Genomic DNA, 14,275 nt, shown 5'->3' on the forward strand with positions numbered 1-14,275 from the left:
ACTTTTACATTCTGGTGTACCATACAACTGAAAGTTGGTCAAAACTTTGTATGATTTGCTTCTAGAAAAATGTTTGCATGGAAGCTTAAAAGTCTAAGTACAAAAAAAAAAAGCATGAGCTTCATTCAGCTTCTGGCTGCAGGCTCAACCAAAACATTGTGAAGCATTCAGTCTCCTGAGCATAAAAATATTTCATTATGATCAGATTTTGCTAACATGGATTGTATATCATGTAATCGTAAAACATGCAAATAAGATTCTGTTGTTTTATCGAAACGTGTTTCTCTTGTAAATGAGATCCTGGATCTCAGTGAGGCATCTTTATAAATAAAGGTCAATTAAAAATAAAATATAACTTGATGAGAATTTGTTTGGCTGGCAAAGAATACAAAGTCCCATTTTTTGGAGGTCTGGAACGGTGAAAGAACGCTCAGGTGCTCCTTACACAATAGATGTAGCAGGTGTTCCAGATCAGGCCGTTTGCTTGAAGCTGGGACAGATAGAAGTCAGTATCAGTTTAACCTTATCAGTCCCAGGTGCTGCAGTCTCAGACAGCTCTGCAGACAGACTGGACAGGGCTGGCAGGTGGAACTGTGTCTGAGCAGACGGCACTGGATATTCCTTAATGCACGTACGTCGGAGCTCTAAAACATCTTTTCATTCCATAAGAAATTGTCATAAAAATAAAGCACTGTTTGTTTTAGCTGCACTCAAATATCTATAAGTAATAGTGGATAACGACTGCAGACATTACCACACATATTTGTTATAGGCTTTAATTTTTATGTAGGATTTCCCGCCATCTTTCATTGTTTGTATTTGTTGTTTGTTTTTTTTTGTTTGTTTTTTTTAAAGTATACTTTAATGCCCATGAGCTACCAATCAAAATGTTGTCACATAGTAATAAACTGTTGGCTGGATAAACTGAATAAGTTGTCCCCTCCCCCTCCCACCCTCATCAGTAAGTTATGATTTCACTTTAAATAAAAATACAGTGTAACAACTTGAATTCAGAAGTAACGTAATTAGTAGACAGCATCCGCTTGTGCAATTAAAATTAAACCTATTATTGACCTACATTCAGAAATTATACATGTGACTGAAAACTAACACTGAATATCTTCTTGAACATGGCGTTTCAACACGGTGGTGCCATCACACTAGTGTTGTGATGATTTTCTTCAATAGAAACAGGGGAGCTGGCCAAAGCTGATGGGACGATGCATGTGCACTAGTTAAATAAAAAAGTTGCCGTAAAAGAAAACCTGTCAGAGGCGGCAAAAGACTGGAGGTCCACCTTCCAGCAGGACGACTCCCCTAAGCACATACAGAGCGACAGTGGAACCGAAAATTGATGTTCCAGACCCCCGCCATCCACTCTGACAGAGCTTGAGCTGTTGTTGGCAACAGCAATTTTCTACCTCTTCATGGGCAAAGCAGGTAGAGGCATGCAATCAAAAAACTTGCAGTTGCAGCAAAAATGTGGTTCTATAAAGCATTGCCTTGGAGATGGGCAACACATACACAACACATATTCAAAAATCCAGATTTTGATTTGAAAAGGAAAAATACTGAAAACCATCCCTCATAAATGATCTTTGTGTTGCTTTATGGAATAAAACACTATTAAAATCCATACAAACTTATGGCGATTGAGACGAAACGTGTAAAAGTTACACAATACTTTGTGAGGCACTGAACTGTCACAGTCAGTCAAGAGGAGGAGCAATGAGATGCATTTAATATCAGCGTCTGAATAAACTGTGTACTGTAATAAACGTCGGAGGCTGCCTCGCAATTATCGGCGATTTTCTGCAAAAATCCCATCTGTCCCCTGTTCATGGTGCCCTGGCTCCATTAATGATTAGCCAGATGATGAAGCCATTATGAACCTGCGCCTGAGCCTCATGGAACATTAAATACATCCCTTCCTCTCAAGGGGCCCTCGCAGAGCTTCCCTTTAGGCTGCAGTCAGGAAATGAAGCCAGCCATTAGAACCAGAGCAAAAACCTGAGGATGCTGCATGCCTGATAAACAGTTCTGGCAGAGACCCTCACTGTTGGGGTGGGTTGGAGGTGTACGAGCTGGGCTTACAGTGCGAGCTCTCCTGCCTAGGACTGCCCGGGTTGATGCAAACACACTCTCTGGGGCAGCTGAAGCACATCCAGTCCTATCAATGGGGTTCGACTGTACCAGGTTTTTTTTTTCCCTTTCTTTCTTTCTTTCTTTCTTTTTCAGAGAGGCTCCTTGACAGACTGCAGTCTGATCACTGCACGTAGCGTTTGCAAACACACTACAATAATTTTACTCTCTGTTCCAATCTGTTCAGGCCTGCTGGATGTGCCAACCACACCCCATCTTCATTTCTGGGAAGAGGAACGCACAAATGCTCGTACAGCGCAGCGTCGTACTCATCATAAAGCAGCTTTTTTTTTTTTTTTTTTTTTTTTTTTTTTTTTTCTTTCTTTCTTTTTCAGAGAGGCTCCTGGACAGACTGCAGCCTGATCACTGCACGTAGCGTTTGCAAACACACTACAATAATTTTACTCTCTGTTCCAATCTGTTCAGGCCTGCTGGATGTGCCAACCACACCCCATCTTCATTTCTGGGAAGAGGAACGCACAAATGCTCGTACAGCGCAGCGTCGTACTCATCATAAAGCAGCTTTTTTTTTTTTTTTTCCCCTGCTAGTGGCTTGGCAGTATCACTTTTCCTTGCACACGCACGCATGGACACACTCACACGGTGTGTGAATGTGTGTGTGTGTGTGCGTGCATGATGCTCCCAGCAGCCCACACCGATACGGCGCACGCCTTTTGGCCGTGCGTAAAATGGGAAATCACCGCGGAGTTGAAGGTAGATGTGTAAAACTGAGGGTTGGGGTGCAGTCTTCCATTGATGAAAATGAATGGGTGAAAGATATACGAGGCTATGATTCATCCTTCCATCTCCTTCCCCCTCTGTCACACCCCATCCTCGGACCAGCACCTGTAAAGGATCCTGACCCTGTTTCAGGCCATCGTCACCCACCGTGGCCGCTTATTGATTTGATTTGGGGAAGAAAAAGCTGTAAATCTCATGATAGTTTCGCGTCTCGCATCTTTATTACGGCTGTAGAGGCGCAAAAAATGTATGAGGTTGTATGAGATTACCTCTAACCTCTATTTTTTTTTTCTTAAGCTATGCCTTATGACTTGAGAAACAGTTTTTTTTAAGTGTTGGCCTTACTTCAGCATCTCTTGTTCTTTCTCTTCCTCTTTCTTCTGCCGAGCCATCACGTCCATGATGATCTTGCGCTCCTCCTCGGTGAGGTGGCTAAGGTCCGGCAGATCCGGCATGGACGGCGGCACGGTGGGTGGGCGAGGGCCGCCCTGGGGCCCCACCGAGGCGGACATCTTTTCGACCACCACCACCCCACCTCCACCACCACCACCTCCTGGTTCTCCTCGGCGTGTCGTTTCGGCTAACAGGTTCCCGAGGCGCACCTCACGACGTGTTCCCCGGGCGGAGTAGCAGCGGCAGCCGCGGCTTAGGCGAGCAGCCGCTCATGGTTGCAGGCACCTCCAGTTGTGCTTTTGTGTTGCGCCCCCTCTGGGTGTTTCCCCCCACCTCCCCGGTCTTTACTCCTTCACGGCGAGCCCATCTCCGTATTTCTTTTTCTTTTTTTTTCTTTCTTTTTTAGTCTCTCCTCACGCTCGCGTTTCGAATCTCTTCGTCAGGCCTGCGGCGTGTCTCTTCCCTCTTCCCCACCCCGGACTGATGCTTGGACGTTGGGGCGGTGAAGGCGGAGTCCTCGGTGCCTCTCCGCTGCCTCCCTGGGAATGGAGCCCTCCTTCCTCCCTCTCTGGTGTTTTTTTTTTTTTTTTTTTTTTTTGCAGAGGAGCGTCTAATCATGTGAGGACTGGCTCGTCACTGTCATGATCTGAAAGCTTGTACACGCCACATCCCGGCGTTTTCATTTAAAAGCAGTCCCACTCCACATGAATACGCAAATCGTGTATAAATCTAACATTTCTTTCCTCCTCTCGCGATACTTTGTACCGCTTTATTGGCTCAATTAAAAAAAAAAATGAATACAGTCAGTTTAAAATATCAAGTGCAGAAGAGTTTCAGCACCATGGACAGCAGTTCAACTGACGTTCACTTCTCTGCAAAGTTTTAAATATGGATTTATTATCTAAAATGTCATGCTTTTGTGTAAACCAAACAACTTTTTGCTGTTGAATTTGAACGGTGTCAGTCATAAATGTTTTTTTTTTTTCATGTGAGCCTGTCTGTTGAGTTAGAGAGCAGAAATGAATGTTCTGTTTTCTTAATTATGCTTTTTTTTAATGAAATCTGTGAGGCTTTTAATAAACAGCTGTCTTTATACTAGAATTAAATCACACTGAAGGGTCCTATAGTTTTTAATTAGGCAGCTTCTGATGGCACTGCATTGAATGTTGTTTTTGGGCTACTTAAGTGAAAGAGAACTAAATGCAAATGTAAACCTGGGAAATTCAACATTTTCATAGTTTTATTTGTGAAACATTTTTCTAACCAATATGGCTGTGCAAGGCTGAAAACGCATGCTGCACCTAACGTGGCGGTGGCAACATTGTGCTTGTTCTTCAACACTGACATGGCATCTGTTCAGAGTTTATGGAAAGCTGGATCAAGCTAAACAGTGTAATACAAGACAGTCATCTTGAATCCAAAAGACCTGGGACTGCGGCAGGACAGGGCAGAGATCATAAACATACAACTAAAGCTACAATTGACAGGTTTAGATCAAAGCATGTTAACGTGTCAGCACGGCCCAGTCAAAGTCTACATTTAAGCCTAATTGAGAATATGAGGCGAACCTCGACGATTGATATTTATAGGTGTGCATTTACTTAAGTAACCTTTTGGCGAAAACTTAGCTTTAAGATTAGTTTTGTTTCAATGTGCCATTTACTTTACTTGAATAACACTGTTATAAAGTATTGCTACTCTCGCTTAAGCAAAATATATATATATAAAATAATAATGCTCTGTTAGCTCTGTATTTAAATGGTGAGGAGGAATACAAATAAATCAATCATCTTTTTACGTATTAACACTGATTTACCTTTTCACAGTTATATACTAGTTGAGCTACAAGATAAAATCCCAGTATAATATGTAAGAAAAAGTGTGAATAATTCACAGACCCAAAACTTTTTGCAACACCATATATTTTGTATCATCCAAAGTGACTTGGATCAAAAATGGCTATTGTCTTATTAAATCTGCTCTATTCTATTCTATTCTATTCTATTCTATTCTATTCTATTCTATTGTGGCCTTCATGTATTAGTCTAATACGTGTGTTAAATTAGAACTTCCACTCATACGATTTAGTTTCACACCCCTCCTGTCCTGTCTTAAATTCATCCTCATAGTTGCCTCTTTCCACGCTGCTTTACATTCACAACCAGACTCCCGGGCTTCACCGATCTGGACCTGGCACCGGTTTCTCCCGGATGACGTAATGCCGAGAGCGTGGCTGCCACCGTCCAGCAGATGGCATCAAACCTGACTGCTGCTGCTGCTGCTGCTGCTGCTGCCTCCGTCAGCCGACGTCACCGAGGAGGTGACTGTACCGCGGTGGCGTCAGCTTCCCGTGGTGCAGGATTTTGTCATCATTTAGGTCGTGACTGGGGAACAAAAAGCTCCAAATGACAGATTCGTGCTACAGAGGCGTGCTTCGTGGAGACGTCCCTAGAGGTCTATGGCAACCCGATTTACACTAAAATAGTGAGGCAGGATCTTCTTAACGGAGAGACACTCATAATTCGGATTTCAGCCATTCAGAATGTCAGTCGTCTACTCTAAAACCATATATTTCCGGTTATGCTTTTGCGTATACAAGTTGAAAGATATGTAAGATTACTAACCTTCCAAAACGTAATGATAACGATCTACAAAGATACTTTTAATATAAGGGGCCTACATTTAACATAAAACATGTGGAATAAAATCAGTGCTTTATATGTAGATAAATCATAGTTTTGCTTGTAATCGTTCAGTTATCTGCAATATCTGGAGAAAATTGACGGAATATAAAAGACAATAAAAATGGACAAATTTATGCTATTCATATCTAAGATATTTTATTTTTTATTTTATTTTTTACAAAGAAAGAACGTGTTTTTTTTGTTGTTTTTACTCTTCTACAAATTTATTCCAACACAGATAATTTATCTCCCCCTGCCCTATCTGTCTCTTTCTTTCTCTCTCTTTAAAAATAATAATCTTTTAAGATTTTTGTTAGACCTACTGCCAACAAAAGACACCCACTCAATTATAAGCAAATTACATTTAAGTCCATCTAAACATAATCAACATAAAATACACTGAACTAAACTTTGTTAAATTATTAAGAATTTATACGACTGTAGCTATTACTTCTGAACTGGTTATGTTTATTTAGAAAAGAGTTTATGAAAATAGCAACACAACCTTCAAAGATAAGAACCAGAGACACGTATGTGAAGGAAATGGAATATTATGTAACATTTCCATCTCTAATTTTCAAAAGTAAAACATTTTTGTTTTACCTGTAGGATGCATGCACGTTCTAGTACAATTACAAGAAAGCTTTGATTGAAAAAAAATAAATAATGAAACAATTTAAAAAATTGCTTCAGCAACATGCCTTTTTAATAAGCCAAATGTTGTAAAAAAAATTATGTAACAAAATTAAACTATTTCCTTTTAGAAATTTATGAAAAAAAGAATAAGATTGAAAATACATAATAAAAATGATCGTGAATATACTGACATCTAGTGGACATTTTAAAACAGTGCATATTGTGGATTAAAGTAGCAACAAGGGAGAGATACTCAGAAAGTTGATTAAAGATTAAACAAATCTCTTCACAAGAATCATAAACTTTTAAAATAAAATAAAAAATCTCATATGAAAAGGCATTTCCAAACTTTCTTTTGGTAAATGTTTGCTAACTTTAATTATCAGATCAGAGGTAAAAAAATAAAATAAAATAAAATAAAATAAAATAAAAAAGTAAAATAAAAAGACCAAAATTGAGAACTTAGTAAAAAGAGTAGTACTTGACTTTATGTCAAATCTCTGTTTCTCATATGTTAATTACTTTGCCTACTTTTTTTTTCTTTAAATGATCAAATATTATTCAGTTAAATGACATTCAACATTCAAATAACATTAAACATTCAACTGGAGTGTGCCACTCCAGTTGAATGAAAGGAAAAATACCTTTTTAATAGAATACTGACATGAAAATTCTTAGATGAGAATGTCTGACAGACAGGGCAAAATGTACTAACTTAAATATACAAAAGCCCAAATAGACTAAAAAAAGGTTTCTGTTTGTATCATTAAGACACTTGTTGACTGCTGCCTGATTTTCCCCATGATTTAAATTTATACTGTCTTAGCGTTTGATCAATCTTATCATTTCTTCTTTAGTCGGTGAGAGCTGGAGTTCTTGTCTTGTGACATTTCAGTAGTGGTCGCAGTACCGTGTAATAATCCTTACTTTTACATTACCCTCTCCTTTCCTGTATCTACATAGTTCACCTACATTTTATTCATCACTCCTGAATACATCCCTTGGTTTTTAATTTATTACACCTGATGCTTTTGTGGTCACAGGTTAATGGTTTTCATTTGTCCACCTGTTATTTGTTATCTATTACTTGGTCTGTTTAATCTCCTGTCATTTGGTAGAAGATATTAATTGTTCTTTTGGCTCAATGATCAGGGCAGCTAAACTCTCTGTGACTTTCCTTCAACCTGTATCTTATTGTCATGTAAACAAAATTGCTTCATTTATTATTTATTCATCTCACCGTGTGTGTTTGCAATAGAAAAATTACTGAGAACACAATAATGTTTTCTGCCAATCTTCTTTATTGTCATTAGAAATGGAAATTAAACAAGATAAAGACACACACAACTTTTCAGAATAAAAAAAAACAGATACAACTCTCAGAGGGAGTGAGAGTTGATCAGAAACACTTGAACCCCAGCAGGAATCTGGACAGTGGCTCCCTTTAAAACAGTGATACCAGTTGCTTTAGCAATATGTCACTTGAGAGTGTACAATACGCCATATGCAGCACCTTTAACATTTTTAAATATTAGAAATAAGAAATACATTTTTTCATGACCTTTCACACTCAAAGTGACAGCATCTTATAAGCCAACAACAACACAGAAGGGGATCGAATATTCGTTTTCCTAAATCTAGCTAAAATCTTTTGCACTTGTTTGTTTTTAACATTATCGGATTGACTTTATTCCTTCAGGTGCTATACCTGGAATAGGATTTCTTTTTCTGATGTAGCTTATAGTGTTACTGCTTATGTGTTCTGGCTTTCTAAGCACAGAATTTTCAAAGCAATTCTAGCTTTAAAGTCTTCCAGTCTTTAAGTCAGAATAAATAATGTGACAAAAAAAATCGAAACATCTAAACTACACAAAGATCTGGAAGGTAAATATTTATACTTTCTGTGTTTTTCGGAGACTTAAATACAAAAGACACTGCTTCTTGATTGTTTTTTGGCTCAGTTTTACTGGGAGACGACTGCGGTGTCTACGTCTTCTGTACGTGACACCACTTTTCCGTCCACAAGCTCTTCAATCACCACTTTTGTCCTCTTGGTAATGACCGGTTTATCTGTGGAAGACATTGATAATAAAAAAAACTATTACTTTTACCTTGCGTGGACGATAACATATATCTCTTGCAATATCTGTCATACAGCTATGAAATTACTAAACTGCAACATAGGCAAACGTGTTTCCTCACTGCTGGACAATGAATCTGAATAACTAAGAACTGTGGTGTTCAAGATGTGCTGCATTTATGCAAAGATGTGTGAAGCTTCTGATTAAAAGAATGTGAAAAATTGTGTTTGCTGGCAAATTAAATCGTTTTGCAATTAATTATTGGAATAGCTTAAGAAATCAGACGGCAAAACAATGTTGGAGAGATCATCACAAAGCGCTGATCTCCATCTCCCCTGACTTTAGTCTCGACACAAGTTACACAACTTAAAAGTCAGTGCAACCAAATATAGCAAAAATATACGTAAAAGAAAAGAAAAAAAGTTTTAATGAGATGGAAAAATTAAGTAAATAAAAAATATATTAAATCAATTTTGCTATTTGGCAAATAGTAAATATTTAGCGGTCCTATACATACATCCATAACTGGAAAAGTTAAGCTTGACATTGCAGAAGACGTAAATATAAATTTAAGCAAAACATTGCCTTGCAGCAAACTTACGTTCTTCTTTTACTTCTTGTTTCACTTCTTTTTTCACTTCCACAACTATATTTTTCCTGGAAGAAAGACAACAGTTAGTTTTTTTGTTCATACGGTCTGAAACAGACATTATGTCAGTTGCATGGTAAAGCAAAGTAAGTGCTCGGTTATTTTCACTCAGGAGTCGTGTTAATCTAACATAATCCTTTACACCATTATGTGAAAGTGCAGCTTAAACCTGTGTCCTATGCTACAGACTGTTTCAAACATTTCTACTGCCTTTGATTAATTTTTTCTTACTGCACATCCTCCCCATCCAGCAGTCTTCGGTACTCTGCTATCTCCATCTCCAGTCTGGTTTTAATGTCCAGCAGGGTTTGGTATTCTGAGGCCTGTCGCTCGATGTCCATCTTCATATTGGCGATCTCGGCCTCCAGGCTGTTCACCATTTCTTGATGTTGGCGCAGCTTAAGGCTGTAGCGGCTCTCTGTCTCATGCAGCTCGCCCTCCAAGCTATCTTTCTGCTCAGAAGAACAAGCAAGTTATTTTAGTCCTTACTGAGGGCTAACTGCTTGTTTTTTGGGCATTGCTTATAAAGCCTGAGGTAGTTACACATGGTAACGGACATGTTAAATGATTTATGATTGAATTGTTCATGTTACTCCAACTAGTGTAGTGGATTACCATTGAAAGCTGGGACTGTAGCTCTATCTGCATACTCTGAAGCCTCCTCCTCAGGTCGCTGATCTCACTTCGGGAGACCTCGATAGTCTCTGTGCTGCTTGCCATCTTCTGGCTGAGCTCGTCAAACTGAAACATATCAAGATTGACGTAAAACAACTCGAAATACTCTCCAAGCCTTCTCTTAAATTTGAGCATGAAATGAATACGAAGCTAGTCGCGTTCTGTCCGACTTTCCCCACCTTGACCTTGTACCAGGCTTCCATCTCACGGCGGTTCTTCTCCACAACGCTCTCATACTGAGATCGCATCTCTTCCATGACCTTGGACAGGTCCTCCTGGGGTTTGGCATCAACCTCAACGTTCACAGAGCTGGATTGCATGCTACTGCGCAGGCTTTCCATTTCCTAAAAAAGGGACAACACAATTAAAGATGAAGAACAGCAGAACATAAAACCCCAGAGAGAAGCGAGTTTTGGAGAGGTGCTAATGTCTTAGATTGAAAAAAAAATAATAAAATAATTTATAAACATTGTGAATAATGTGGGGACATTGACTGGATCTTCTTTGTTCTTTCAATGATGACTGGTGTTTAAAAATGATTTGTTAGCATGGGTAATGTGAGACTTGCAGTTATCAGACGAGCTTGCTTGAGTCATTCTTGGTAGCCTCAGGGTTGACGGCTTTTCAAAGGTGCGTCAATTTTGGCTCAACAGTCAGTCTCGAAAAGTTTTGTTTGTAAAAAAAAAAAAAAATATTACATTTGCTTTCAGATCTATACTTGTCTCATGGGAAATTGTTTGAGTTAATATTTTTCTTTCTTTTTTGCCTAAAGCTTCTCTGACAAACGACTGAATTGTGCCTCAATTAATTGTTCCTAATTTCAATGTTTTAAATTGTACATTTGTACATTTACCTGAATGTATTGCTGGTAGCCTGGGGGGCATATTTGTATATATGAGAAATGGATCAGTTAACAGTAGCAAGTTATACAGAGTTCGTTTTTTTAAGTGATACTCTCAAAAATCATTACAGTCCTATCGTTTAGCCCTTTTTACTGTAGTATAAGAAATAATTTCGTAGTTCTAGATTAACTAATGAGCCGGATGCCTTTTAATATCTTAATTTCCCAAACTGTGTTATGTCTAATTTATGTCTAATTTCATGCCAATTCAGATTAACAATCTATAGCCGACATAGCATTTTCTCAACAGCAAAAATATATATTTTATTATATCATTGAAAATATTGTTTCAGGTAGTAGATAGTATTGTTTGCATCACTCAATTAGTAGGTTCAAAACATTTTTATTATATTTTGTTTTCAGTAAACAAGGACTTTGCATGAAGCCATTTTAGGCAGGTATAGGATTCCATATACCAGGTTTCTGAAGAAAACAAGTTTGATAAATAGGCAGAGGTCTCATAAACCTCTACCTCATGGGATTATCGGATTAAAAGTCCTTTTCATGCAATGCCAGGTAAAGTGTCTTGATGACAAGACACTTTATCTGGCCTTGTTTGCCTATTCAAACAAGTTTGAGGAATAGGCAGAGGTCTCATAAACCTCTACCTCATGGGATTATTGGATTAAAAGTCATTTTCATGCAATGCCAGATAAAGTGTCTTGATGAATGTGTTCTAGAAACCATAAAGTAACATAATATTTCCTTCTGCCCCTCCTGTTGCTCTGCACTGATGGTCAGCTGACTGAAAGACTCTCATGGTCGTCTTTCCCACTTACAATAAAGACATAATATTTTATCATGAAACATAAAACATTAGTGGGGTGGAAAGAATACTAATACTAATGAAATACTAATGTCTTTAATGTTTGAGCAACCAACGGCTTGTCTGTTAAGCAACAGACTGCAGGCTAGCAGAGCAGATAGCCACTATTTAATCTGCTAAAATCGGTTTGTTGTTCTGGTGTTACTCTGGAACAAGCAGAGTGGCAAAACAGTATGCATATGCTGCACAATGTGCACTTGAAAGCTCCTTCTAAATTTAGTGGTTGTTTATTCTAAAGTCTGGTCAAGGTCTATCAATGGGACAAAAAAAACAAACAAAAAAAAAACATCAAAGCTCTGTATGTGGCATTATTTTAGCAATAAAATGCCTTCTTGATGTTTTTGAGGTTTAAATTTTCCCATATTTCCCAATTTCCCAAGATATTAAGTTAATTTAGTTGTATTCTGTTTAAATGTCAACAATGTCATGGTGTTTTAGTCAAGGACATACTGTGAGAATGTCCTTGTTTCCCATGCCTGTTGGCTAAGCTGAATCATTGGTCATTACAGATCTGTTGTCAGTATCTCACCTCTTTATGGTTCTTCTTCATAAAGATCAGCTCTTCCTTCAGACCCTCCAGCTGCAACTCCAAGTCGGACCGAGTCATGGTCAAGTCGTCCAAGACTCTGCGCAGGCCAGAGATGTCCGACTCCACTGACATGCGCAGTGCCAACTCGTTCTCAAACCTGTGAAGAGAGAGGTTTGTGTTGCTGTAACTGCTTAACAGCATCAGTGAACAAACAAAAAAAAGTGCAACCAAACTGGTTCCACCTGTTTTCCAAGTTTGCTTACTGGTACGAGGCTGCAAAAATGTCCGGTTGATCTGACTCAACCGTGTGAATGCTCAACATCATTAGTAAATATATGGAAAATAAATTATTTTCACTTACTTCACTTTGAAGTCCTCTGTTGCCAGCTTGGTGTTGTCGATCTGCAGCATCAACTCGCAGTTTGATAGCGTGGCGACTCTTATCTGGAAAAAACCCCCATCATGCAGATGTGTTAGTGATTGCGTCAGCTTACTTTGAATTTTCACTGGAGTGCGTCCTAAATTGGACGTTCGTTTATTCTCAAAAGAGTGTGGGAAAAACAAATTCCTTCACAGTTGCTTCAAGCTCCAACATGTAAATAAATTCAAGTTGTTCTTGATTTTGCCTGGAAAAATCCCACACCTGGGGGATGCTGTTGAAAAACGTCTACGTGTCATCTTGCAGGATGTTACCCAGTCAGGGTGCATTCTGGTGGGGACTAGACTTAAAGAAGAAAGATTTTCAAGAAAGCTAATTGTAGAAAAAAAAAAACTAAAAATGAATATTTTATAGCAGTCTACCAGAGCATAGGCTATTTATGACATTTTTAGATGTAGTAGGGGCATCACCAAAGGGGGTGCAAAAGGGGTTGTGACCACTCCAATAATAGGCAATGGGCCACCAATATTTTAAGGGACTAATAAAAGTTTCATTATTTATTTTATGGAGAAAAATAAAAAAATTAAGAATAGATAATAAACACAAATAAAGTAATAAAAAACTGCTGGCTCACTCTGAGCTTTTAATTCACTGGGTTTTGTTTCAAAACAATATGTACCTATTCCACAACAATAGCCCCACCTTTTACTTCACCTCCATCGTTGCACATGACAGCAAGCTTTAAGCCTGTGCTCCACGCCTCCTTTATTGTTATAATACTTTTGTTTTATAGCAATAAAACAAAACCGCCACGTCATGCAGGGACATGCATGACGTAGTTACTATAACATCGGGATGAAGGAATGAAATGATGTAGTGTATATGAAAGACACTTAAGCTAAGTTTGTTGTATTTTTTAAAAAAATGTGGATTAAGGCTAAAAACATTGAAGATAATGCGTGCTTATGACTTTTTTGTAATTTGCATTTACAAAACAACAACAACAAAAAAAAACATGCGTGGGAGCTATTCCAAATCCGGCCATGCCTAAATGTTTTTAAATATTTTTCTACGAATATGAATTTTGGGCATCAACGTTCCTTATTATTATTATTATTATTATTATTATTATTATTAATCGTAGTAATATTATTTTATGTGTAATAAAACTTCCAACATTCTGCTGTGGTTTATAGATTTCATTTGTCAGGTTTATAAGTTTCAAAGTTTACCTTGTTGCGCAGGTCCTCGATGATTGCCTGGTACTTGCTGTAGTCCCTGACGGCGGGGGTCTTGGTTTTGTACCATTCCCGGATCTGAGTCTCCAGCTGAAGGTTGGCAGACTCCAGCGAGCGCACTTTCTCCAGGTAGGAGGCCAGCCGGTCGTTCAGGTTCTGCATCGTCGCCTTCTCGTTGGTGGTGACGCTCAGGTTGTCGCCGCCCGCGAGCGCCTGCGTCAGGTCAAAGCCAGAGCCCAGACCGTTGGAAGCGTACGACACGCGGACGTTCCTGCCTCCGGCCCCGCCGTACACGCTGGTACCGCGAGAGACTCTCTTGGAGGAGCTCATGGAGTAGAGTGACATGGAGGAGGACAATCCTGAGCGCGAGGTGGACATGGCTGCTGGTGTTTCTACGGGTC

At 38.9% G+C, this 14,275-nt stretch overlaps 2 protein-coding genes across 19 annotated transcripts in view; both read right to left on the reverse strand.

Annotated features, from left to right (window-relative positions):
• rims1b (regulating synaptic membrane exocytosis 1b) overlaps positions 1 to 4,472 on the reverse strand; it is a 68,359-nt gene extending 63,887 nt beyond the window's left edge. For 5 of the 18 annotated variants that reach the window (XM_016679235.1, XM_016679236.1, XM_016679241.1 and 2 more), the window contains exon 1: positions 3,229 to 4,453. In XM_016679235.1, the coding sequence (XP_016534721.1) occupies positions 3,229 to 3,395 (167 nt within the window). In that variant the 5' untranslated portion in view covers positions 3,396 to 4,453. Of the gene's footprint in view, positions 1 to 3,228 lie in introns of all 18 variants that reach the window. The other 13 variants (XM_016679238.1, XM_016679239.1, XM_016679242.1 and 10 more) reach the window with 8 other exon arrangements.
• A 3,402-nt stretch (positions 4,473 to 7,874) lies between these two features.
• Positions 7,875 to 14,274, reverse strand: LOC103148495 (keratin, type I cytoskeletal 13-like). Its single transcript, XM_007567297.2, has 8 exons — positions 13,869 to 14,274; positions 12,619 to 12,701; positions 12,258 to 12,414; positions 10,181 to 10,345; positions 9,942 to 10,067; positions 9,558 to 9,778; positions 9,279 to 9,334; positions 7,875 to 8,666 (listed from the first exon to the last, which is right to left on the reverse strand). Exons 1-8 carry the CDS (start codon positions 14,250 to 14,252, stop codon positions 8,560 to 8,562), a joined length of 1,299 nt encoding a protein of 432 aa, XP_007567359.1. The 5' UTR covers positions 14,253 to 14,274; the 3' UTR covers positions 7,875 to 8,559.
• Between the last annotated feature and the right edge of the window lies 1 nt (position 14,275).

Source organism: Poecilia formosa, unplaced genomic scaffold (assembly GCF_000485575.1).
Source record: "Poecilia formosa unplaced genomic scaffold, Poecilia_formosa-5.1.2 Scaffold206, whole genome shotgun sequence".
Classification (NCBI taxonomy): Eukaryota; Metazoa; Chordata; class Actinopteri; order Cyprinodontiformes; family Poeciliidae; genus Poecilia; species Poecilia formosa.

Bases quoted from the DNA above. Each gene is read 5' to 3' on its own strand.
- LOC103148495 (XM_007567297.2), bottom strand. From the start codon at position 14,252: ATGTCCACCTCGCGCTCAGGATTGTCCTCCTCCATGTCACTCTACTCC. The intron at 10,068-10,180 runs GTGGGGAAAGTC...GATATGTTTCAG, and splicing joins AAGCCTGGTACAAGGTCAAG to TTTGACGAGCTCAGCCAGAA. The intron at 8,667-9,278 runs GTAAGTTTGCTG...TGTCTTCCACAG, and splicing joins ACAAGAAGTAAAAGAAGAAC to ATAAACCGGTCATTACCAAG.